Source organism: Cuculus canorus, chromosome Z (assembly GCF_017976375.1).
Source record: "Cuculus canorus isolate bCucCan1 chromosome Z, bCucCan1.pri, whole genome shotgun sequence".
Taxonomy (NCBI): domain Eukaryota; kingdom Metazoa; phylum Chordata; class Aves; order Cuculiformes; family Cuculidae; genus Cuculus; species Cuculus canorus.
The window spans coordinates 9,848,017-9,873,996 of record NC_071441.1 but is presented as its reverse complement, the minus strand read 5'-3'; the positions used below and the strand labels follow the sequence as shown (position 1 = coordinate 9,873,996).

At 37.7% G+C, this 25,980-nt stretch overlaps 1 protein-coding gene across 14 annotated transcripts in view; it reads left to right on the top strand.

Annotated features, from left to right (window-relative positions):
* Positions 1-25,980, top strand: part of PDE4D (phosphodiesterase 4D) — a 586,247-nt gene that overhangs the window by 542,905 nt on the left and 17,362 nt on the right. For 13 of the 14 annotated variants that reach the window (XM_054053508.1, XM_054053511.1, XM_054053509.1 and 10 more), the window contains one exon: positions 25,880-25,973. In XM_054053508.1, coding sequence (XP_053909483.1) covers positions 25,880-25,973 — 94 coding nt within the window. Of the gene's footprint in view, positions 1-18,392; positions 18,791-25,879; positions 25,974-25,980 lie in introns of those variants that run through there. The other variant, XM_009559571.2, reaches the window with a different exon arrangement.

Here is a 25,980-nt window from a genome sequence, read left to right as displayed (position 1 = left end):
AGTTGAAAGAGTCTTTCCTTTTGGCGTAATGGCACAGAATAACATAGACAGAATGTTGTGCAGTAAATAACTGAACTTGATGCAGGAAAATAACTTTTATGTTCAACTATTATAATAGAGAATTTGAAAATCTTGACATTTTTTTCGGCAGTTGAATTATTTAAAGTTAAAATGTAAACATCAATGTGCCTTTTTGTGGCACTTAGAAAAAATACTGATTTGGTTTTTTCCAAAGGTATTACTTGGAAAAGGCTTCATGGACATGAGTTCTTCATAACTTCTTGCTTAATAATAGACATGTGGAATTCATGGCTACTGAAAGGCGTGATAACTGTGTAAATACTTTTAGCTCCTTATGATGGTATCTAGAGCCAAGAACTCCTGCATTGTGTTTATAGTAGCATGCTGCTGTAGTCAAGGTTAAACTAAGATATAAGGCATTTTGGAAAGCAGTGGCCATTCATTTTTTTTCTTCTTTTTTTTTTTTTCCATTTGATAAATATTGTGTTTCAAGTAAGAGGCAGCTTCTGCTATTATATAAAATTTTGGCACAATAAATGTGGTGTTTGCTGAAAAGTAAGTTCAGCCTCTGCCTCATAAAGAAAACGAACTAAGAAACTGTTCTCCTGTCTCAGTTACATTAATAGGTATTTTGGTGTTATCTATCAAAACTTGCCATGTTTAGGAGACTTACCATAAAAATGCATGTTATGGATGGATATGTCCTGTTCTTATGTATTATTTTTTTGTTAAGCAGAGCATAACAAGATGGAAATTGATACCAGTTCTTGTTAACTTGTATCTAGTCCCCCAGGTAGCTGCAAAACTGAATGTAGGCAAGCACAGGCATGATGGAAAGTGATGCTACTCATTTTGCCTTGAAACCATGTGAGCCACGTGGTGGCCAGCACCTACCTGTTGAGCTGGGGTTCACCTCTGAGCAGATCAGCTGCAGCTCACCGTGGCTGCTCTGTTCCGTGTCTGGTTGGAAGAGCCAAGCTGCAGTGGGGACTGCTGCTTCTGAATTTCAGCCAAGGGAGGCAGTGCTGCGCCAGGGCAAGTTCTGGTTGTTGTTGACTCTGCTTGCCCACTCCCAGTGTGGAAATGGAGCTGCGCAAGCAATAGTGTCATCTGCCATAAATCACACAGGCAGTGGAGCAACACTCATTCAAGCTGATGTGCAGGACCTGTTTACTAGGTTATCTACAAATAAAATTTAAACAGCTTGCTACTTTTATTAATTAAGTTGTAACCCACTAATATAGAATCAGGTAATGAAATTGAGCTGACTTAATAATTCTATGAGATCTCTCATCAAGATAATGTTTAACTAAATACTCTGCTCATAATTGCTATGAGTGTATGCTTTTTTTAATGGGTTTTTCGGGAGGGAAAGCAAGAGGACAAAGGAAAGTTAACTGCAGGCAGGCCTTCTAGTTAAATTTGATTTTGATATTATATTATAGATAAGAAATGTCACAGTTGCGATTACTACATTTATCTATGTGGTTTTGCATAGTAGTAGTTCATCTTTCCTAGTCAAGGATAGTTTCTAATTTGTACAAAAGGTGTGGAATTAGGTTATGGATCTGTTTAAAACGGGCCATACTATAAAATACATAACTTCAATATCTGAGTTAGAATTTCACCGTAAAGCACATACATCCGAGGTCCTTTTTCTTCTACTTATACTGCAAGTTATGTTTAAAAATATTGCCTGCACTGTGCTACAGTGTTGTACCATGACATTTATGTCACTCAATTTACAGATGGGTTTTGTAGGTTGGGGAACTGAGTTGAAGTGGGTAAGGAGTATTTCCGGTGCTCCAAGTCTGGAAGCATAGCTCAGGGGCGGGACTCCTGGTGCTCCCCACTGCATACATTTACATGTAAGTTAGCTATTAAGTTGAAAAGATCACTCATTAGCAGGTTTTCTGAGCATCAGAATACAATCCTTGCTCATAAACATGAGATGTTGGCAAAATGTTAATGAGGCAGCAATTACTTTAATGGGCAATAGTCCGGGCTGGTTTTCAAGCTTCTCCATCATTCTCCCTCTCTAATATAATGTATGTTAACGGTAGCTTTCACTTGCCTGTGTTCATAAGCAGTATATACTAACCAGTGGCATTTCAGTTTTGCCTCAAGTTTGCCTTTTCTTCAAGAAATTTACAAGCAAGTTTTTCGAAGTTGTATGAAGCAGTACAAACAAAGTGAGTGTTCATTTTATTCTGGAATGAACAGCTGGACCTTACAGGAAATGTATATGGTTAATGTCATAACCATTCCTCTACATCAATAGTGTTCCCCAGGTGCATAAGGCCTGGAGTATTGTTTGATGAATATAATGATGTGAGGTTTTTAATTGAATTAGTTTACATGTTACATGATTGAAAGGACCTGTTTAAGCAGGTGTTATCATATTTAAACCGGCCTATCTGATCTTCCTGTGGCCAAGGTTGACTTTACAGCCTTAATGCAATAATTTTACTCAGAATTGCAGACAACTTCACGCTGCCAGCTGAGATACTAGTGTTTTCATGAACTCTATTGTTGCTATTCAGAATGAACAGTTTTGTGAGAGTTCTGGTGGCTAAGAGCAAAACAACTAATAATACTGATATTTTAATTACCGTAAATCAAGTTACTGGAGAAGAAACACTAAGTGGATAGATGGGAAAAGGTTTTGCTTTGCCGTCTGCTTTTGCAAATAAGTTTGAAGGATAGTGACTGGGTTCTAAGCTTTGCTGCTGCTGAGTCTGCCTGTGGTTTGAGTTCTTGGATATGTCAGCAGTATTGTGAATCTTTGGCTATTGTTGGTAAGCTTTATTGCCACAAGCATGACATTGGTGACTTTGTTTCCTACTCTGTGGTGGGTAAGCCCTGACGCATTACAAGTGATGCATGAGTAGTGTGAGAGTTGTACTACCTTTAGTTTTGGCCAAGTTTTCCGATGCATAAAGGGACCTTTCCCACAAGTACATATGAAACAAACAAAATGTTTTCATTTTAGTAACTGAAATTAATAAAACAAGCTATAAAATACTAGAATTACCTTTGAAAGTTAATGATGAACAGGTTTGTAAGGAAGTTTTTTACTGTGCTCCTGTTTTATGAATTAAAATGCTTGCGTATTTGATGGTCAATAGCAGCATCTTAGAACCAGGGGACTTGAGACCTTGCAAAATGCAGTATTAATTATGCTTTCTAAACATGTAATTCACTGTGATTCTCCCTTCTTAACCTCAGCTTACACGTTTAGCTTTTGCTGCCAAAGTAAACTAGAGTTAAAAGGAGTTCTTCAGCCAAATCTGGATCCATTGTCTGCATGCCATGTAGTGTGCCTCAGAGCAGCCCTTGTGTGCAGTGTTGCATGGAGCATGCTCGGATTCCTCAGCATCTCCGTACTCTACTGCATGCTGATCACCTCGGCAGCGGCTGCCAGCTCACGCTGCTGCTGCTGCAAATGCACGCTGTGCTGATGCAGGCACCATAATAGGAAGCACCTAGGCCTGTCATAAACAAACAGGGCCAGGGGAAAAAAGTGCAAGCCTGACGTATGGTGTGGCCATAGCAACAAGCGGAGATGAGGGTGCCATTTTGGAGTAAGTGCAGGCTAGTGTGGCTCAACAAGAAGCCAGAAAGTATCTTTGCTGGATTTACAAAGCTATTCTGTGTATGCACGTCAGAGGTTTTCTGAAACACAGTACTTTGCAAGAAGACAGCTTACAAAAACCAAAATCTGAAATTAAGCACGTAAGGGTGTCTCTAATGAGATTATTTTTCACTTGCAATGAAAACTTTAGCTGGAAATTCTATAAGCACATTTACTCCTGAGAAATATTGATGTGGTGAATTATTTGACGAACAACAGAATAGCTCTTTGGATGCATAAACTTTAAAGCCCAGAGCTCAGATTTCTCAGTAAAATGCCTGTGTTTTTCTTTTACTGTGAAGCATGGCAAAAGTTTTGTATGTCTGAATACTGGACCCAGGTAAGATTGCATTTCATAATTTGGTAATTAGTTTATTTTTCCTCTTTTCTTAGCATCAGTAAAGAAGAAAATGTACATTTTCTAACTGGGAGGGATTTTCTGCAGTTGTTTTTTTGGTTGACACTGAAAAGGTTTCAGAGGCTTTATTATAGGAGGGCTCTTAAAGCTCATCACTCTGAAGATGATGCAGTTGGTCGATATGTAGTCAAAGCTTGGCATTTCTAGCTCAGCTTTCAGTACATCACTGCTCACAGAACTTGATTTTTAAAATGTAATTACTGAACTTTAAATACAAGAAGATAAAATGGCTGGAAAACTGCAGAAACAAATCTTGGTATTGGGGAGGCTAAAATTTAAGTAATCATTTTTCTTTGATAGTCAGGAATATACTTATGTAATCTGATCTTTGTTTCACAGAGGTATGAAAGATTTGGTGTAGGAATATCAAACAACAATACAAAAAACTGTGTTGTTGGGATAAAGTAGAACTGCAGGAAGAAAAAGAATTTTATAACTATATTGTGGTGACTTTTTTGTCTTTCTAGGTAGATGTGATTCCTGTACTCGTGTGTATTTTAGATCTTATAGATATGGTATAAATTAAAGTGTGCTGATGTACATAGGGGTTTGGGGTTTGTTCTTACAGTTATTATCAGGGCTTGAAAAATGTCCTTGTCATAGAAAACTAAAGCAGCCTGACTGACTTACGTGGAGGGTGAGAGGACAGGTGTTGGTGTTAGATCTTGTTACACGCTATCATTTGAACAGTGTGCCTAAGTGTGAAACCATGCCTTAATTGCTCTTGAGGGGAGGAGTCACCTGGGTTTTGGTTTTGTTTTGGGTTTTTTTTTTTTTTGTTTTATTCTACTGTATCTTGGCTGTTGTAAAATAGTGTGCTTTACACAGATCTATCTGTTACCACATTGGTCATTTCACCCCACATCTTTCCCGGCAATGGTTTCTTGCTGTTGCTGATGCATGTTGCTTTGTTGAATGGCAAGTCACGCTGACCTGTACTGCGTCTGCCAGGTGGCTTGCTCACGGGTTGGTAGGTGGTAGCACTGGAAGTGGTAAGATCCATTCTGACTTGCACATTTTGACTATCAGGCGACTTCAAGGAGTCTGTTTGCAGGCTTGATGAATAGGTCAACTTTGCTTCATAGCCGTTTTGCTGTTGGAAAATGTTCTAATCCAGACCAGGGACTTTATGTATTTATACTGTTATTTTAATATGAGCTGATTCATATACAGTACATTGAACAATAGACAAGGCAAATGTTTGTTCTAGTCAGGAAAAGTATGTGTTGTGCTTTCTGTGGGCTGGGCAATATTGGGAATTCACGTCACCTAATGCGTACTGAGAAAACAGTCAAAATCAGCAACATGTTTGGTTTATAGAAGGTGGGAATATGCTTTTTACCCATGTAGCCATAAATTGAGCAGTAACTAAAGGAATAAGCATATCTATCTTGTGATGTATGAAAATTAACTTTAAAAATCACTGAAGTTATCAAATGTTACATCCTATCTAATTTTAATAGAATTTTTCTTAGACAAGGCATAAACTCTGTAGTTTACTGTAAAGTCCTAAATAGACAAGTTACACTCATTACATCCTTTCAGTTTTGTTCTGTGTTTTGGCGATTGAGCAAAAGTATGGCATTAGGGGGGCTGGATGGTGGTACTGGAGCATTGTTCCCATTGTCTGATGTATTTGAACAGTTTGTTCAGATTCAACTAAGATTTGATCTAATGCCTGCTGCAGCTAATGAGAGTCTTTAAATTTCTTTATCAGGCTATGGATGGAGCCCATAGCCGGTTTTATTTAGCATTGTTATCTCTTTGATAAAGAGTTGGTAGAATCAGCTGTTAAGGCAGGGGCTTTGGAGGACTGGTGTAAATTTAATTGGTTGCAGACTCTGAGCCTTTTTAATGTTTCTATCCTTGTCGTGGCAAAAATGGGCTTGTCCGTATGTGTGAGCCCCCACGTAAAAGGGTAGTCTGATGTCTTTCTGCATCTGCCGAGGTGTCTCCAGTGTCTCACGCACTGCTCGGAGCTTTTCCAGCTGCTCCAAACATTGCATGTAAGTGTATATATGGGCAAAAACCAGGCAAATTTTACCAGCTTTTATTTTAACTGATAAAAATGCAAGTCAAAGATAAAGATGATGTCATATTTATTTAGAGCTTATTGGTTTTATTTGATTTTAAGGTGATTTTCAAACTAGGGTTGATTTTTATAGAGACTTAAGAATATTTATTTAAGAGGACTGAAATATGAAAAAGCCTTGTTTCTTGATAAAATAAATAGTAATAGTGAAAAGTTAATAGATAATCTTTTGTTTGAATGTCTGTGTAGTTTTTATCTGTATTGCAAGTTCATCAGAGAATATACCCCAATCTAATGATGTAGTTCTGTTAGTGGAACCTGATTAGTTCTCTGAATGTGGTGTTATTTTCATGATTTTTAGTCTGCTTTTGGTTTTAAAATTCACATGAATGGCAGAATTTGTTACAGTTTAGTGTCCAGAAAAGATAAGTGATGGTGGGTTATCATTAATTAAACGAATTTACATTTCAAATGAAATTGTCTTTAATGCTTTGCTATATGAGTTCATAAGTGACCTAAATTATTGAAGGTAAAGCATATTAATTAATATACTATTATTTTATTATTAATTTACATTTAACTATTGTTAAACATAAAATATTCACTATTTATAAACCATGAATAAATGCAGTGTTTACAGAAGGTGATTTCTGTATAGGTTTACAGTACATACTGGAAATTGCTAAATAAATATAAGCCACATCTGAGCATTTTCAAAGGAAGTATTGATTAAGCAATAAAATTGTTTCTTTGTAAATATCAATGTATTGGTTCTCTGTAGAAATGGGATTCTCAAGAGCACCTCACAGAGTGAGTTGGTGAGGGGTGAGTACACTGATGTGGCAAGTAAGCCTTTATTTATTTGTGTATTCCATACTACTTATTCTTCTAGAAAAGTTACCATAAAAATGCTTTCTACATTTGAACAACCAGTATGAATGATGTAAAAATGTTGGGGGGTGAAAAAGAAGTGAAGGATTACTGAAAGAGTGCTTCTCACCTGAAATGCATTTCTACAAAGTTAATGAGAATTACATATATTTATATTCCTATGTTTTGTGTGACTTGGATCATTTTGGTGCTTTATTGGTATTTGTTAGGTTCATTTTGCAACAAGGAAAGTGAGAGAGCTCACACAAAATCCTTTCAGCTGTTGTGGTGAGACTGTGTTGGAGGCTAATAGTTTTAGGAGTTGTGTTCAGCAGATCCCTGTAGCTACCTTAAATAAAACTTAGTGCCAAACCAGCTGTGTTTCGCAGGGTTCCTGGCGTAGCCCATTGGCTCTGAGCTGGCGAGATGAGAACCAGCTGTAGCCTGGAGGTTATGTGAACCACATAGCACAAGAGTGGTTCTCAGTTAATACCCCTGTCTTGCAACAGCTCATTGTGGGGTGAGAAGGAACAAAATTTTAGCAGGATGGAGTGACGCTGCAGCTCTACACTTGTGGAAGAACCAGGATTTCAGTTGCATCTCCTGACCCTCAGTCGTTGTTGCCGATGGTTTCTGTTTCCAGGAGCATGCTTTCCTCAGCAAGTCTAATTCTTTGTATGTTCCTTTCTGCCTATATTGCAATGAGCTATAGGCTCAGAGGAAATCGAGGAGATACCTGAAGAGGGCCTACAGGAAAGCTGGAGAGGGATTATTCATAAAGGCTTGTGGGGATAGGACCAGGGGGAATGAGTACAAACTGGAGAGGGGCAGGTTTAGACTAGACATTAGGAAGAATTTCTTCACTGTGAGAGTGGTGAGACACTGGAAGAGGTTGCCTAGGGAGGTTGTGGCTGCCCCATCCCTGGAGGTGTTCAAGGCCAGGTTGGTTGGGGCCTTGGGAGCCTGGTCTAGTGAAATGTCCCTGTCCCTGGCAGGGGGTTGGAACTAGATGATCTTCCAACCCTAACTATTTTAGGGTTCTATTTAGAAACTCCAGTAGCTAGAGATGAAGGACGCAAACAGTCCTGTTCTTCAACTGCCTCTCAGCTGCTGGTTGCTGCCCAGCTGAGACTCTGCTCTCGCAGTCTGAGGACTCACTCACTCTGCTGCAGCTCAAGGGAAGGTTGCCAAACCTAAAGCAACCCATCCATGCTGGCAGGGGGCAGGAAGGAGTGTTCTTTGTCAGGTATGGGTGTGTCGCTTGTCTTGACCAGCACCTGGCCAGTGCCTCCCCATCATGGCCTGATCTTAACCTGCCAGACTTCAACCACAGGTGCAGACACCCATGGCCGGCAAACTGAGCACTGGGCGACGGAGCAGGGTGACAGCTCTGCGCGATTCAAACGCAGCAGCACCCCACCATGGACTGTCACCATGACACAGGTCAGTGCCCAAAAAGGCATTCAGATCCTCTACATAGGATGAGAGGCAAATTGCTGGTGTTGATAGACACAAAGTAAGGAAACAGAAATGTGCCACAAGCTTCCTCCTAAAAATACTGAGATCTGTCGTGAGAGGGGTTTAAATCACACCAGTAATGAGTATGCAGTCGGGAACCTACAGACCTGCCTTTGGCCTGATTTTGTTATCTTGTCTTCATCTCGCTGGTGTACCAGTAAACCCAGCCTCAGAGTACACCTGACTGCGGGACTGGAAACCACCTGAGTTTCATGCTTGTTTGCTTAATTTGACCTAGAGGCATTTGGGCAAAATGCTCACTTGGACAATAAAAGAAGCATTCCATTTTTATGTTTCCCTGAATGCCTGAGACAGGGGTGTAACGGATGAGGCTGGTTCTTTCTCTTCTTCTGGACAGATAAATCTTCGGTTTTTTTGTGAATCTACTTAGATCTAGAGCATCTAAATAAACAATCAAATGAAAGGTATGAAGGACACTTTGCATATTAGTTGGTGAATGACCCTTGCTGAGTGTTTCATTGAAAGAACAATGACACTATCACATGCTCTTTAGTTAGAAGTACAATAGCCATGATTTAATAAGAACTGGAGCCTGAACCAACAAAATTGCATGAAAGAACTTGCTTTCAAAATGTTGGTATCTACTGTTGATGATATACAGGCACTTGCTAAGGCGTGTTTATGTCAGAGTTGTACTGAGCTTGCTGCAGTGTTAGTAGTTACTTGGCAGTCCACAATTCTCTGCTTTTGTCCGTAGTGTCATTGCTTTTTTTTCATAGGATGGCTTTTACCTTCTTTTTTTTTTTGTAAACCTAGCAGTAGTATTTAGAACATACTAGGAAAAATAGGAAATGGTTTAGTTCATGTTTCTTTTTCATATGTATTAGAATTAGAAAAAATGTCATATCTAATTTTTGCTTCTTCCCAACAACAGTAGGTATGTTGTGCATGACTGTAGCTTTAAAAAAGGTGATTAAAAGACTCATTAAAAGACTTTTAGTATGAAATGGCAACTATTCAAGAAGATTTCTGATGAACTGTTAAAGCATGTGCTTGGCCAGATCTACAGTAGGAAGACCTCATTAAAATAAGAATGCTACATTACAGGAGAAGTAAGATTTATCCAGCAATATCAATGAAGCAGGTTTCTGTCCTTACATAGCAAGCCAGTTTTCTGTGTGAAATAGGCAATACCCACAAAGCTCAGTTCTTGCTGGTATGGCTGTATTGGTCTTGGAGTGAGTGTGCCATCTCAACTCAGAGTGAAGAATCGTTGCTCTGTGCACGTTTGCTAGACATAGCTGTCTGCACAAATGCATAATGTGGGTACATACCTCTTTTGTGTCTGTGTTACAGTATATATTTAATTTATGGGGTAGATATTTACTTGCGGTATGCATATATATATATATTCAAAAATATGAGTACATTATTGAGATGGCTCTGCATTTTATATTCATTCATTTTATTACAGACTTGCGTCTTAGCCCAAATTGACACGCTTGTTGAGGAGGAAAAAACCCTCCCAAAGGATAAAGAGAGGGTGAAACTGCAAAAGATTTTCTTTCTAGATATCTTCAAATTGTTTCTTCTGTAGCAGCGTGAGAGTTGCTTGAGGTCTGTGGGGTGCCAGGAGTGGCACCAAGGAGTGAGTGTAATGGCAGTCCTTGCAAACTGGTGGCAAGCTGGAATTTTTTTTACTTGTATTTTTTGTATACTGTGTCTGACAGATGTATCTGCCAGTGTTAAGTAGGTGATTTATAACTAGATATGAGCTAGAAAAAGAAGAAAAAAAGTCATGTGTGTTTAAAGCCAAATCTTCTCCGTTCAGTAAGAAGGGAACTGTTGGGATTTCCTACAAATTATTTTAGGGAAAAAAAGAATCCTGTTTCTCTTTTCACAATACTTAAATGACAAAAGTATTTATTTGCAGAGGAGCGTCTTGATATTAGAAGAAATCACCTTTATTGTTAAACTCGTGTGAATACCTTTGTGGACTTGGCAGAAGTTGCTTTGGAAAAGGCTTAAATGTACTATGTCCTTATCCTGTAATAGGAGTATCCTTATGGGACATTAACACTAATATACCTTTTAAAACTTACTTATGTGAGTAAGGTGTAGAAAAGGCATCTGCAGTTGCCATAACTGGGATAACACATACAGGTTGTTGGAATTCCTGTGCCGCAGGGCATGGCGGTTTAGCTGGAGCTAAAAGCACATTTATCTCAATAATATGGCATAATATTTTTTAACAGCAGCATTCTTTCAACATTGGTATTGCAGAATTTTAAGTGTGTTATTGAAGTGTTATGTTTTTGCAGTACCTCTGACACTTTTCTTAAATGCCTTTGGACTGAAATATATCTGCGGAGCTGTGCTGAAGTAGGCATAACCATGTAAGATGCATTTACTAAATCGCACTGATCTTTCTACTTAGATTATTTTTTCTTCTTTGCTCTTTGAAAAGCATATTATAGTGTCTATAAAGCGTAGGAGCTTACTGCTGAGGAGCATAGGAGCAGCCCTGAGACTATACTTAGAGCAAAACTTGCCAGTTTTATATATTAGTTGCTCTGACAAAACATCCTTGGCTGGGCTGCACTTTGGGAATCAAGGAGTGTGTATCAATATGTTGTTTGGAAAATGTCCAAATTCAAAGCATGACAAAGAAGTGGCTGTTCAATGAAGCATAAAATATGGTATAAACTCTCTCTCCCCCCCCCCCCCCCCCCCCCCCCCAAAGTACAGGTAAAGGATTTTTTTTATCACTGTTTTTAGGGCAAAAGTTGAAAGGCCTTCTGTTCATATCAGGTACTGTTCACAACAGTAATTTCATGGATGAAACCTTGGGATTGTTGGCTATGCCTTTGATTCTGTCAGTTGTCCAGTGAGGTAGAGCGATAACCACCTGAGCTATTCATCATAGCTTTCTGCTAGGACGACTGCCTCCTCAAATCTGCTGTCATAACTGCAGCTGTTACCATACTCTAATCCACATTGCTCTGATTAAATTAGTTTTTAACACTAGCTTTTTTGTAATTCACATCATTTTGACTGCATTGAGTTAAGGGGGAAATAAATATATAACAGAATATTCTAAACGGCAAAGTATTTGTAGACATTAAACGTAATGTGCTGCAGGAGGTTGGTTGTTCTGTTGGGGTTTTTTTAGAAGCTATTATATACATACTATATTCTGTCATTATGCAGAATTCCTGCAAGAAAACTGTAGGTGAATATTGTGTCTTAAAAGATTGCTAGTGGTTCCCAAAATATGGTTTGCAATAGGGTATAATTTTGGTGCTTGTGCAATCCTTCAGGAGTGTCTATTGAAAACAGTGCACTTGTAGAGAATACCTGCTGTGGTATGGGTGTAAATTAGTGAACCACATTGTGAGGTTTCTGGTCTGAAAAAGTTTTAATGTGTTCCTATTTATTCACAGCTAATGCTTATATTATCACTAGAGGGCAGTAAATACAAACACGAATTATGTATTTTACTAGACAGTCCTTTTTTTAAAAAAAAAAATAAATAAAGGACCCTAACTGTTTACTAAACAATTCAGCACCTGGTTTTTACTATGCATTTCCCCTATTCAGAAGAATGTTGTCACAGTCTGTTCTGTATTCTTATATTTGATGCATGAGAATTATATATTCTCAAATAAAAGAACCTATGAAATTATATTGCTTAGGCTGTTCCATTGTGTTTAATGAATGGAATTCTAACACACAGGAGGCTACCAAGAAAGCCTTTTTAAAGTAGTGTAATTATGCTACAGTTAGGATCCTCAAAGCTGAAACTCCTTCAGAAGAGTTAGGAATTTGTTCCATTTATGGCCATCACTTCTCAGCCACCAGTGGAGTTCATCTCTTCTTGATATCACTGTAAGATCCAACTTTATCGCCAGCCTTGCTGCTCACATGATATGTGGCATCAGATTGCTGCAGCTGGAACAAATATTTGTATTTGTAACATTTTTATTTTTTTTTAATTAAAAAATAAGTCCTGCATTTCCTCTCATTCCGGTCAGGGAGTCTTGGGTGAAAGCCAGAGAAATTTGAGGGTAGTTGATTCAGCAGAGAGTCGTTGTCCCTCCTTCTTCCTTCAGACAAGTTCTGGTTTTTAGCTCAGTTGAGTTCACCTACACATATTTGCTTGCTGGGTAAAATGACCATTCTTTGCTGCGATGGTCTCCCAGCACCGAGCAGACTTTCCATTTTGTGGTGAGGCCTTCTGCTAAGGTGCATGCCAGCACAAATGTGAGACGGAGCTGGCTAATGCTGTGGAAACAGTCTTGTGTTTGTGACCAGTAGCTGAATTTGACCTGGGTAACTGTTACTGCTCTCTGGTGTGTGGAGGTCAGCCTAGAAATGTGTTTTGGTATTTTCAGACATGTTTCTCAGTTGGGTCGTGAGGTATGTTCAGGTTCTCTGTTCCTATTTGTAATGCATATGACCTTGAAAACTAAAATCTTTGATGCATTTAGCTGTTTTCCTCTTTGTTTTACTTTTTGCTGCTTGCTAGACAGTATGCAGTACATTCAGCACACTTGTATTCAGGATTAATGCTCAGACATCTCTTCGAAGGTTCCTAGTGCAGCTTCATAGTTAATCCAGGGTTACAGCTGAGAGTTGAAAAGTACCATTCTCCCACCCTCGAAGCTGGGCACGTTTCTGTTGAAGCTCCTATATTACCTATTACTGACCTGTGGAAGGAAAGACCAATATTGTAAGTCTCCTGTGGGACAGTTCAAAAGCACAGTGACTAAATCATTATGAAGTAGTCCTTCAGCCTTCTTACTGTTATTTTTCTCAAGCCTGAAACATTGCCATCTTATTTTCCCATTGACCGAACCATCAGGAATCTTTGTTTACTAGCAGAGGTCAGAAGGGAGCACATATGCTTTATTTCAGACTATTATCCCAGGCTGCTGAGGATGTAATTTTTTACCTCGTCCTTGTCAGTAATGTGTTTCTGTATCAAAAACCCTATCGTGGATCTAGGGAAAAACGAGCTTCCTTGAGTGTCTTGTTTTCCTGAAGTCTGTAGTCTGTATGCTCTACTGTGGTTTACAGGCTGTATAGCTCCTTCTGGCAAGTTGTGATCATCGGTGTTACAGATTAATAAAAGGATGAAAACCTCACTAATACCGGTGAAATCTGTGTGTCTTTGTATGCACTTCAATGATTAAAAGAAGAGCAACTTAGTAATAACATTATTCACATTCTTGTTGGAGGACAATAAAAATATAGGCTAACGCTACTTTTTTTTTTCTGACTGCAGCAATGGGATAGAGCGTTATAGAGAGCCAAGAAATAGTTTGAATGCTGACAGATCCAGAAGTTTGCACAGAGGTAGATATTACTGTTTCAATTATAAGAACAACATTTGAGGTGACTTACTGCAATTCCAATTTCATCATAAATGCACTGCTTGTAAATTCTTAAAGTTGCTTTGAAGCAGAGCATGTTTGTAGAAGATGTATAAACAGCCTTTGTAATTCAAGTTATTTAGAAGATAGAATTTCTAGAATGAGCATCTACAATAGACAAAGTTCTTGTAGATTCGTGGGGCCAGATGGATTACTGGGTCTCCTGTGTCTCACGTGGGTAATTTGCGCATGATTGTAGAAGTATTAAACTCACTGACTTTTGCTTGGCTAATATGGATTGTGTTTGGTTAAAAGTGTTTTCCAAAGAGAGCACTTTTCTTGGTTTGAAGATACCAAGCAGCGGACAGTCTTCCACTTTGCTACTGGTGTATGCTAATTTAATAATTATTTTTGTTAATCCATGTCTTAGTTGTAGTTTCAGGTGGTTTCAGCCGGTTTGAAGTAGTTTCAGCTGTGTTCCATTGCTTTTTGTTGTTATTTTTGGTGCTGTTTAATAGGTTCTGATATCCTGTATTTTCTCTTTGTTGTGTTTCAACACAGTAGCCGTATTCTCTTTTTACGTTAATCAGCCCGAGTCTTTATTTTATTACAAAACATTTTCTCTGTCCCCTGCATAATGTTTGTAATCTTTTTCATACATGCTGACATGTGCACATTTAGGAAAAAGAAAACAGAGGTAGTAAGGCTGTATGCACTATTCCGTCACTGGAGTCGCCAGAATGGTGTGTTTAGAGCATCTCTCTCTTTATGTAGCATCACAAATGATGCAGATTTTGGGGGGTCATAGTATCACTATGAGATCTTTTTGTGACTCTAACTTTTCAGGGTTTCTGCTTTCTATAGTGTAGTCCACTGTTTTGTACTGATGGACCATGTTCCTTATTGCTGGGTATCTTTGCAGTGAAATTCCTGGAGCTGTAGTTTACACAAATCATGCCAACATGCTAAACAGGTGAGGCCACTGTTGGTGACTTCCACATTCTCATAGTTTGTCTCTCCACCCTAATTTTTCTGTTCTCCAGAAGTTTTCATAGTAGTGATTTAATTCCAGATCACCAATGAAGAAGTTAAATACCATAAAATAGTCTCTGGTCTCGCAGAACCTGACTTAAAACTGACCTGTTAAATGAAGAAAGCCTGTTGATGGGTGTTAGAAATTGATCGATAATCAAGTTCTTATTTAATGTGTCCTCTTTCAACACTGGCAATGCTGTTGTTGTAGAATGTTATGCAGTACCAAATCAAATGTCCTACAAGACATCCAAGAATATGTTCAAAGACATAAAACAGTTACTGACTGGCATTAATTACATGCTTATATCTTAGTTCTTTATCAAGCAAATGCCTCAAATATGTGTATTTCAGCTTTTCTGTTATTTTACCCAGGACTGATATTTCGTGAAGTGGCCTGAAGTTACTCAACCATCCTGCTTGCAAATTTTAATTGGCAAAAAAACTAACATTTTTGCAGTCTTTCAGAATTTACTGAAGCTGAAAATTGCAGCTACTGGAATCTCTTCATATCATTTCATGGCTCCTCCTCCTCATGTCTAGGCCTGTTGGTTAAATAATGGCTAACATCTCCTGTGATTATTAGGAGACTTCATCATCTTTCTGCCGTCCAAGGTCATTGTCTTCATTCTTGATTGAAACATACAACAGTGGTCATTAAAAACTTCCTTTTTTTCTGAATTATTTTATTAATCAGTTGCTCTCATTTGAAATCATAACTTTCTCATTTCGTTATTCTTTGCATGATTGGAACCATTGTAGAAAGTTACCATTATTTCATTCTTCACCCATGTTTTATCATGGGTATACGTGTTTGTGAAAATAAGAATTTCCCTTTCATGTTGCTGGATTTCCACTTATCTCTAAATGGTCTTTTTTCTTATCTTGAATTACTCTAGGTATTTAGTTGTGCGTGGCAGGTATCTGCTCTGCACTCATTTATCCACTGTAGTCTCCTCTAAAACTAATTATTCACAAATTCTATCCTGGGAATTGGAGGATGAAAATCAGCCAAAATGATCACTGTAAATTAGTGCTGGTGTGAATTTGCCAACTATAAATTTCTAAGGTCATAATTTCACGTGTAGCTGAAGTCAGAGAGAATGCTTTCTCAGTCAGTGAGGTTGTACTGGTAAACTGCATCACAGCAATTGGTAGTTTTATGAGGTTGAGGCTGTGGGTCTTAGAAAAATCATAGAAATTAGTAACGAGGTGTCAATATCTGGTGTAATTTCCTATAATCAGCATAGTTAGCATATAGCTAGAATAAGTTGTTCTGACATGTCTACATTGGAGGAAAATGTGGGGTTTTTTTCATGGTTTAACATGAAAATTATCTAGGTAATAGCTCTATAAATACGGTCCTTCAATAAACTGTAATTCAGTACCTCTTATAGAATCACAGAATAATTTAGATTGAAAGGGACCTTAAACATCATCTAGTTCCATACCCCCTGCGGAGGGCAGGGCCACCTCCCACCAGACCAGGCTGCCCAAGCACCATCCAACCTGGCCTTGAACACCTCCAGGGATGGGGCAGCCACAACTTCCTATGTTGAGAAGGATGTGCCTGTCTCGTGTTGGTAGGGATTAAAAAATTCAAGGAATATTTTTCTAATACATGCTAAACAATTAGTGTAATTTACATAGCAGCCATTTTAAATGTTTCTTATCTGAAACAAATTCTGTGCTTTTGGAGAAAGGAACCAGCCTTTAAAGTAACAGAGTAAGAGAAGTGATATAAAAACTTGGCTTTCCAGTGTGTTTTTCTGCTGACTATTGCAACCAAACTTTCTACCCCCATGCTTCCCTTCTTAAGTAGCCAGAAGTGTAATGGCTGTTACTTTACCATGTCCCTAGTTATGATTGAAATTTCCCTCAGAAGGGAGGCACCACATTTTCGATTCCCAGTGTCAATGCTGGGTAGGTGGCAGCACTGTTCTCCGGTGGGTAATCAGAAAACAATGCAATGCAGATGTAGACAAGGTTCATATTCAGTATTATAAAACTGAGCTGGAAGAATCAGGAGAAATGTTTTCCAGAAATGCTTTTTAGGCTATTTTAATGTCTTGCTGAGTCTCTAATAATCCAGATCCGTTTTCAAAATGTAGTTGTTTTATATTCAACCCATCTGCTTAGATCCAGGACAGATATAACTGTGTGTATTATACAGAAAATGCATTAGTAATATGTTTGTTCATATGTTTATTGGTTATCCATCCTAAGGAAGACGGTGTGCTTTCCTTGTGAAAATACATTAGGTGCTGGATAATTGGTTGACTGTATCCAGTTGTCACATTCCTCTACATTTCTCTCCTGTACGGAAGGAATTTGTTAATACCACGTTTTGCCGTATTGATTTTTGCAGGTTCAGTTCTTTTCTCAAGCATTTCGCGTTGCTGACGGTGCTGCGTAGTATCACCCAGGAAGGTAGAAGCCACTTCAGCCAAAATCTCCCTTATGGCTATTGTCAGTGTCTTCCAGTGAATCAGCAGTGCGGGGTTAGGCTGAAGGCTGCACCTCATTCACTTGCCCTTAGACATTTGCCCATTGTCATATTGGGAAACTCTCCCTTCTTTTGATACAACAAAGACTCAGATTTGCCGCAGTAGTGCATATGCTTTGCACAGAATGGTGCAAGATAATGCATTCCTCCTTCTAAGTTTCGGTCTCTGAATGGTAAATGATGGGATATTTTCTTTAATGATCTGAGTCAGCTCACTGACACACTCCATTTTCAATTAATCCCTTTCGCTTGTGATGTACAGCTGTAATCGATTATATTAATCTACCAAGGCAGAAAGAGCAGAAGTTGAATAAATACTGTGAGAATTTGAGGGCATATTGTCTCACTTCTGACTTCCCCATGGAAACTTAACGCTAGGAATTGCAAGACACATATCTTGCTTTATTTTTAATGACTGCTTTTATTTCTTAAAATAAAAAATAAAAATAAAGCAGCAGAAACTGGCAGTCTGCCCAGTGGTCTAAGTAGATCAGTTTTTAATCTAGTTGGCATAAAAGCCAAAAACATTTTCATTGTTACAGTACACCACAGACTGATCAAGAAACCTGATAGCTCTATTTCTGTGGGTTTTTTCCTTCAGAAAAATCCTGAGAATATACTTCCATAGGAAAAATTAAAACTGCTACGCAATCCATATGAATATACGTAATGCTAATTTTAACTGTTTGGATGGTGCATCCGTTGAGAAGCTGGTAAATGCTGCTGAAATGAGGAGATCTCAACCCAATTAATTTTGAATGGCATGCGAATGCTGCAGGCAGAGATGCCATTATTAAATGGCATTCGCTTTAAAAAAAAAAAAAAAAAGAAATACCCCATTCCCAGGAGAGTTTCTGGCTCTGGCCAATGGGAAATTACTGTACATCATATCGCCAGCTCCTTGGATTTATATCTTTTAGGGCGACACACGATTGGCTGCTAGTTAGGCTCTATGGGAGGGATTACTGTCACTGTTTGTGGCTTCCCCTTCAGGTCCTTATTTGGTAGCTGTTGATAGAGCAAGTCTTTCTAGCAGCTGAGCATCTTGACATACATTATTCATTAAATCCTGGTGTTGAGGAAATATGCACATCCCTAGCTCTTCAGATATTTCTTCAGCTCGTACAATATGTCTCTTCAACGTTGCCTCTGAATGCTTGGAGTTTTACAAATGGCAGTATATACAATCAGAAGACCATGCAATTGGATTTAATTTCATTATGCCTCCTGTGCGCACAGTTGCTGAGAACGTGAAGATCAGCAGAAAGAATTAGGAGAGAAAAGGAAGAATCTTTCTTCTTGGAAGTCCTTTGCAGTATCACATAGCAAAGAACTGATTAGCTTAGATTGGTAGTATAGGGGAAAAAAATCAAAAATGCCTGAGGCAAACTATTTACTCTCAGTTTCATGGGGCTACATAAAGGTAGGATTTTGTTTTAGCTTTTAAGAACCTTGATTTGTGGTGCATGATTGCATGATCACTGGATAGCATGAGCATTTGTGGGTGATGTGACTATAAGTAATGTGAATATAAAGTAAAAATATCAGAAAAGCAAGCCTTTGTTCAGCAATGAGAATGAACTGCACAGTACACAGTCTTCCTTAGAAACTGTGCATGGACTTTGAAAATAATGTTGCTTCAGTGGATAATCATACCAAGTCTAAAGCCAAATAAATTCAGAAGAGCTTTGTGTTCTTTTTTTTTTTTTTTTTAGAAGATTGCTACATAACTGTATTTCCAGACATTAAAAGATGGGGGTAAGAAAAAATCCTCAAAGCTGAGATACCATAAAATAGGAGATAGCATGAGTAAAGAGGCTGAGGGTAGTAGTGGGTGAATGCATGAGTCATACTGGCTTTAACAGCTGAAGAAATGCGAAATTATCAACAGTATGTTCCAGCAGCATTTTTTTGTTGCCTCTGTGTATGACAGCTTATTGATTAAAACATTGGAAATTGCCTTCCAGTGTTGATCTATGTTGTTGCATAGAGCAGCTTTGAACTGGATTGGAATTGCAATGCTGCTAGAAAATTGAATTAAATAATCTTTTATCTCTTTTTTCAAAAAGTTTTGTACCAAGGAATTAAATCAATATGCCTGTCAACATACAGAACTGCAACTCACTTGATTCAAAACCACATTTGGGCTTTGTTTTAGCCATACTTAAGTGTTACTGCTTAAAAAAATGTTGTCTTTATATTTGTTATCAAGTGTGTCAAAAAAGGAAAAAGAAACATCGTCCTGATTCAAAATCACATTTGGGCTTTGCTTTAGCCATACTTAAGTGTTACTGCTTAAAAAAATGTTGTCTTTATATTTGTTATCAAGTGTGTCAAAAAAGGAAAAAGAAACATCATCCTGAGCTTGATATACAATAACTGTTCTAAATCATCCTGTTTTAAAGAAAATTCTGGTTTCTCCTCAATTAAATAATGAAAGTGCTGAATTAAATGACTAAAAATAAAACAAGCATTATATTTGAACATCACTGATTCTCTTATGCTTAATTGTATTAATACTCACTTTTATCATGGATTATTTTTTTTTAATAGAAATGTAAAACCCTCATTAGGTCATTGTGTCCGATCAGGTCATTGTGACCATTCTCTGTTAATGCAGAATTGTTTCAGTATATCCTCAAGGATTTTGATCGGTCATCTGTGAAGAAATTGGATGCCATTGTGCTAGCTAGCAGGATTCTTTTCTTGTTTACCAAAACCAGGATGAAATCACTTTCCATTCAGCTCAGAGTGAGGTATTTATTGTAATTTACATTGAAGTATTTCCTGTGTTTCCACACAGCTTCTGTCATGTTTCTACTTGCTAAATTAGAAAAAAATCAGTCTCCAGTCTTCAAAAATTGCTGACTTGTACTATTTAGCCTTTAAAATGGATAGATATTTTTTGTTAATTAAAGTTCAGCAGAGAGCATGTTAGCTGTAATTGATAAACTATGAGGGGGAAAAATGTCCTCTATCAGGACATGTGTACAGACAATAGATTTTAGTTAAGAAGCCTAATAATACCTGAACACAATTTCAACACAGTGCTTTTTGAGTTTATAGTATAGTATATACATTATAGGAAAACTGAAGAGACGAAAAGCAGATCGGCTTTTTATGGCATTCAAAATAAAATTTAGAGTATATATGAAATTCTAAGGAAGAATGAAACATGTTAGTGACCAAGATCATTATGTATGCTTACATCCCTTACTATACATGATAATTACTGTAATTTCTGTATGCTTCAGGCTATACTTTATTATTTCTGTTAATTATATTTCAGAGAATGGTTGTCAAGTGGAGTATTTCTCCTTGGTTTCATTCAGTGTCTTTCATTGAAACAGTAAGCACCGCTATCACAATGCCAGGCTCAGCGATATGCACCTCAGTATAGCTTATGCATAAAAATCAGTGCATGACCTTGATATGAATTGAACACATAGGCTTCAAACCTAAATCTTTAGTTATTAAGAATGCTGCTTATGTATTAAGAAGGCTGCTGAAATAAAAGATCATTTTGCATTGATAAGCAGTGTATAAACAGAATCATTTAATTTTCTTGTCTTGTTTTTGTAGAATACAAGGCTTTTCAAATTAAAATAGTGCTGATAGATATTTCAGAAACAAAATCTGGGATCTGTTGCCATATGGGTTTGGGAACTAGTGCAATGAAAGACTCCAGGCGCTCTCAGTTGTTTTGGTTCCGACTTTCACTGGATATGAAGCTTGATTAACACTCAAACTGAAGGACAGGCAGGATGGGGCTTTTTGCTCCATGGACTACCTTCTATTCCTAGATTCACCTTCTGTGATGGTACCAAAGATTGTAGTGGAGGCCTCTTTACAGTCCTTGGGATGCAGTGGATAGCCTTTCAGTAACATAAAGCCTGGGTGGAAGAGGCCCTACCAGGACAGGGCATCTACACCAAGGGTGGTTCTGCATGCTTCCTCTCCCAACACAACCTACTGCTGGCTGGATATTTGCTTAAGTTTTATGTTACTGAGCCAAGAACTTCACTCAAAAAATAAATGTCAAACGTTCTGAAGTGTGATCGATAAAACCCATATATGTTAAGCAAGCAGCCCAAACCTTATCGTGATCATGAATATATGCATAGCTGGATCTTTTCCTGATCGTTAAAGCTTCTTTCTGCTATTGGTGTTTTCCCAAAATTATGTTAGTGCTCTGGTTGCCCTCTGGCAACATGGTTACTTCAAAAATTTGTCTAAATTTTTCTATAGATCTTTGCTGACATCAGAGAAGAATTCCCGCCCCCCCCGCCAAAATCTCATGTGTATCATAGGTTCACAGCAGTAACGTAAATGCAGAGATATGCACACACTGGGCTTCAGCCCGGAAAAACCTAAACTACCAAGCTCAATCCCTCATTTGTAACCTTTTCTTTGGACGCAGTCACTACTCAGGAAACTGTTCTTTTCTCATCAATGCATGCATGTTTATTTTCATGTATTATAGTTCTTATTCTATCAGACTTACTAGGTTTTTAAAGGGAGGTAAGAGTACATGTCCACTGTTGTCACTTTGGGAGATTTTTAATGTTATTTGAATATTGTGCCTGGTTTTGTGTTGTAAGCACCTCTCCCATGCTGAGAGTAAAATAAAAACATTCAAGTCAATAGAAACAAATGAAATGAAAAAAAAAAATCCACTTAAGGAAATACTCTAGGGTATTTTTCAGGCAGTACTTTACTGCTCTGTTGTTGTGACATTAGTATTCAGTAGTGGATAACTGCCTAACTGACTTAATGGACATTTTATAGCCTGTTCATTTCCAGGGGAAATTTCCTAGAATATAGGCAAGGGCTGTGATATTCCAAAGTGATACATACATGTTTCATTTGTCTAATCCTACAATGCCTAGCCTTACCGTATGAAAATCTTTCTTTCTGAGGAAGAATACAATGCAGTAGATAGACAAATAGGTCAGTCAAAAACCCGTTTCCTCCCCATGCTGAGCTAATATCATAATTCATATATGGTGTAAATGTTGGTTACTAACCAGTGATTTTGATGTATTATGGTTGATTAACTAGAAAAGTATATGGTTTGGAGATTTTTTTGAGTTCTTATTTAAAATACCATCCTTTAACATTTACTATCAGTGGCAACTTCATGTCTTGTTTGATTTGTTCTGAATAAAGTGCTAAATACTATTTCTGAAAGGACAAATGGTGAAAGTATGGACAGTCTAGCCAAGTTTCAAGGACTTAAGAGGCATCTGCTGCATGACTGAAACAGTGTAGACTGATGGATATAACAAACTTCTCTGATTTACAGTAGAATCTGGTGGAAGCCACATAAGAATTAGACAGTTTCATTACAAAGCAGTAGTGCAAAGAGATATAATAAATGTGTGGCAAGTTGGCAGTCTTTGAAGCAGCAACTACATGTGTGTACTTGAGCCCAAATGGAAACTTTGAGAAATAGGTAAAATGAGGAAAAAGTTGGGGCTTTAGGATTTTTTTTGGTTTTTTCTTAGATAATATTTTTTTTCCTCAAAGTGTGAGTTACTAAACATCAGAGAATTAAGTAACATACAGATATACTGGAACAGGGTATAATAAAAAAGTCTGAACATCTTGAGCATTGTTCGTTTCTCTTTTATTGTATGTGTTCTTAAAGGGCATTATCGTTATGCATCAGCAACTGCTATCTGCGTATGGTCTTGATCTTCATCGGTTTCAATGTGGGTGACGGTTGCAAGGCTTTGTCATATAATTAGAAAATCAAAGCAGTTCTCTGAACTGCTTAGTCCAGATGTTTTCAAAATAAATGTCAATTGAAATCTTGTTGCTGTGGCGTCAGCAACATGTGAAAGAGTATGAGGAAATCACACTGCTACAGTTGTTCAGTGCCAAATGTTTGTCTCACTGAATTTGCCTTGCAGAAGCTGGGGAACTTGTTTTACTGTACACCCATATTCAGCAGCAACACACAGACTGTTCTGCAGTTTTCGTGACAACAGCTGACCTTTTATGTTCTGGTGACATATGGGGTGATGGAAGATATGCATCAGTCTCAGGGGGAACATAGGATTAGGAGATACTGCCATGCACCTTCCGTTTGTTGTGAACATCCATGCAATGAATACTCAGTTGGAAATTCTTAACGTATACTCTGTAAGTTCCACAAGATGATTCCCAGCATACAATAGCGAACTTTCTACCTACCTAATACCTGCAATTAAATTTATGATTTTGAGGGGAAAGAAGTCCTTACTATTTGTTGTGTTGGGTAGGTACAGAAAAAGGATAGTGCAAACAAACAACAATTCATTCTCCTTTCAAAGCTGGGAAATTTTTTAGAAGAGTTCCTGAAAAGTACATACCAGCGCTGGCTAGATGGTCTTTTTCCTAATTGCAGAACATGACCCCGTAATGTTGCTCTGCAGCAAAAGCAGCATTGCAAAGTTTGGCATTATCTAAAAGGAGTTACTAGGAAACAGCAGGACAGACAAGCACCTATTTAGTTGGGATCTGATGAACTAGCTGGATTAAGTTAAGAAAGAGAGAATACTGGAGTGGTAATGGATATACAGATAACAGGCCCAGAAGTTAATGTGATTTTGTCCACTTCTGACATTTTATTAATATTCCTATACAGAGTATTTAATTTAAAACTGCAGTTTCTGGATACCATCTGGAGACAAGCTATTCTATGATATCGTCATTTTGCCTTCAGTAGTTCAGTTTCTCACCAGTATTCATTTTATGTTTTTCCTATGTACAGAAGAATAAACATCCAAATATGATTTAAGTGTGTGTCAAAATTGTAAAGAAAGACTTTTAGAAATACTCAAAGGATTTTTGGACCAGTGACTTCAGTGCTTGGCAAACTCGAGTTGTTTTTTAACTTTTGATACAGGTGACAAATATCAGGCCTCATGAAAGAGATTGATACTTGTTTTGTGCAGAATATAAAGCCCTGTAATTCATTCCATATATAACTATATTTGCGGTATCGTTCAGAAATATGTTAAGCACTTGCTAGGACATGGCTATATCTGAGATGAAAGCTGAGCCTTTGGCTTGTGACTAAAGTAGGATTCAGTCTTTGTAGTAGGAACTTTGTGAGCTGCCAAGATGGCAGGAAACTGCAGTGGCTAATGGCTAGAGTGTTACATTAAAGGTGATTTTTATTTGGCACACTGTGAGCCATACAGTAATTGGTGACTTAGATGCTGTGAGGAATATAACACCTTTCACTATGCAAGACCTCTTTGAAAAAGGGGCTTTGATGATTGCAGTGGGTTAGAAGGGAGATGATTAAAGTTTAGTCCAGTGCTTTATCTTGTATAAAATAATAATAAATTACCAGTTTTCAACATAGAGGTATGTTTACAGGGATGTGTACTAAGGATAGGTATTGCTTGATGTAATAAATAGTCATAACTGGGTGAACTGGGTGAAAGATGATTCTGAAAATGGCATAAATCATTTGGCTTCATTAAGAGAAAATATGGCTGAGAAATCTGAACAGAAAATGAAAGGATGGCACAATGGGAGGCAAAATTCAGTACTGACAGATGGATGCTACATTTACATGGGCAAGAGTTGTTTAAATTGCTAATAAATATTGCTGAATTCTATTTGCTGATAATATCAGGGCAGAGCTGTAGTCAATAAAAATGCACGTAAGATAGCTAGTGTATTATGCAATTAACCTGTCAAACACAATGCCACGAGATACCATTTAACCCTGGAGTCTAGAAGGAATCAAGAAAGGTTCAGTGATGAGTACCTGATCAGTTAAGTACTTTGTGGAATGTTGCTAGCCAGTTCTAGCCTATAAAGTGAATTTCTAATTTAGGGGGATAACAAAGGTGTTTCCATAAACGGCTATTTTCTACTCCACTGTTTCATACAGATACTGATAATTTTCTGAGACTGTGGAATACTCAAGTCATTAGTTGATGGAGTATAATTTTAAATCAAAGACAAGATCACCTACCTCTATTCATATTACTGTGTAGGAAATCAGTAGGGTGTTTTGACTGCTTTGAGTAGGGCTGTTGAATATACTTAAGTAGGTGAATGGTGAGATGGAAGATAAATGAACGGCAAAACCTGCAAAAATAGGTTATACGTGTGATAAGAAAACCCTAGTAGAGAAGGGATCCTATGTAATTACATTTGTATTTTCTTTCTGAAGTAAAATCATAACATTAAAAAGACAGTAATATTAATTACTTGCAAGTATGGATTTATGTTATGGTTTTCAGCTACCGGTAGGACTCTGTACCTTAGCAATTTAATTACTATGGTGTATTTCAGAAGGTTAAGAACTATGCTGTGCAACCCACAAATAAGTCAGTAGGGTATTATGATATTGCAACTTTTATGCTTTCATAGCTATCTTAGTTTAATATGTATTCTTAATGTCATGCCCTTTCAACAGCTATAAGTTGACTGTATTTTCTCATTTCAACTAAAATAGAACTTGATTGCTAACTTTACACTGTTTTGCCTTTGTTTTGTTTTCCAGTTCAAAAGAATGCTCAACCGGGAGCTAACCCACCTATCTGAAATGAGCAGATCAGGCAATCAGGTTTCAGAATATATATCAAACACATTCTTAGGTAAGAC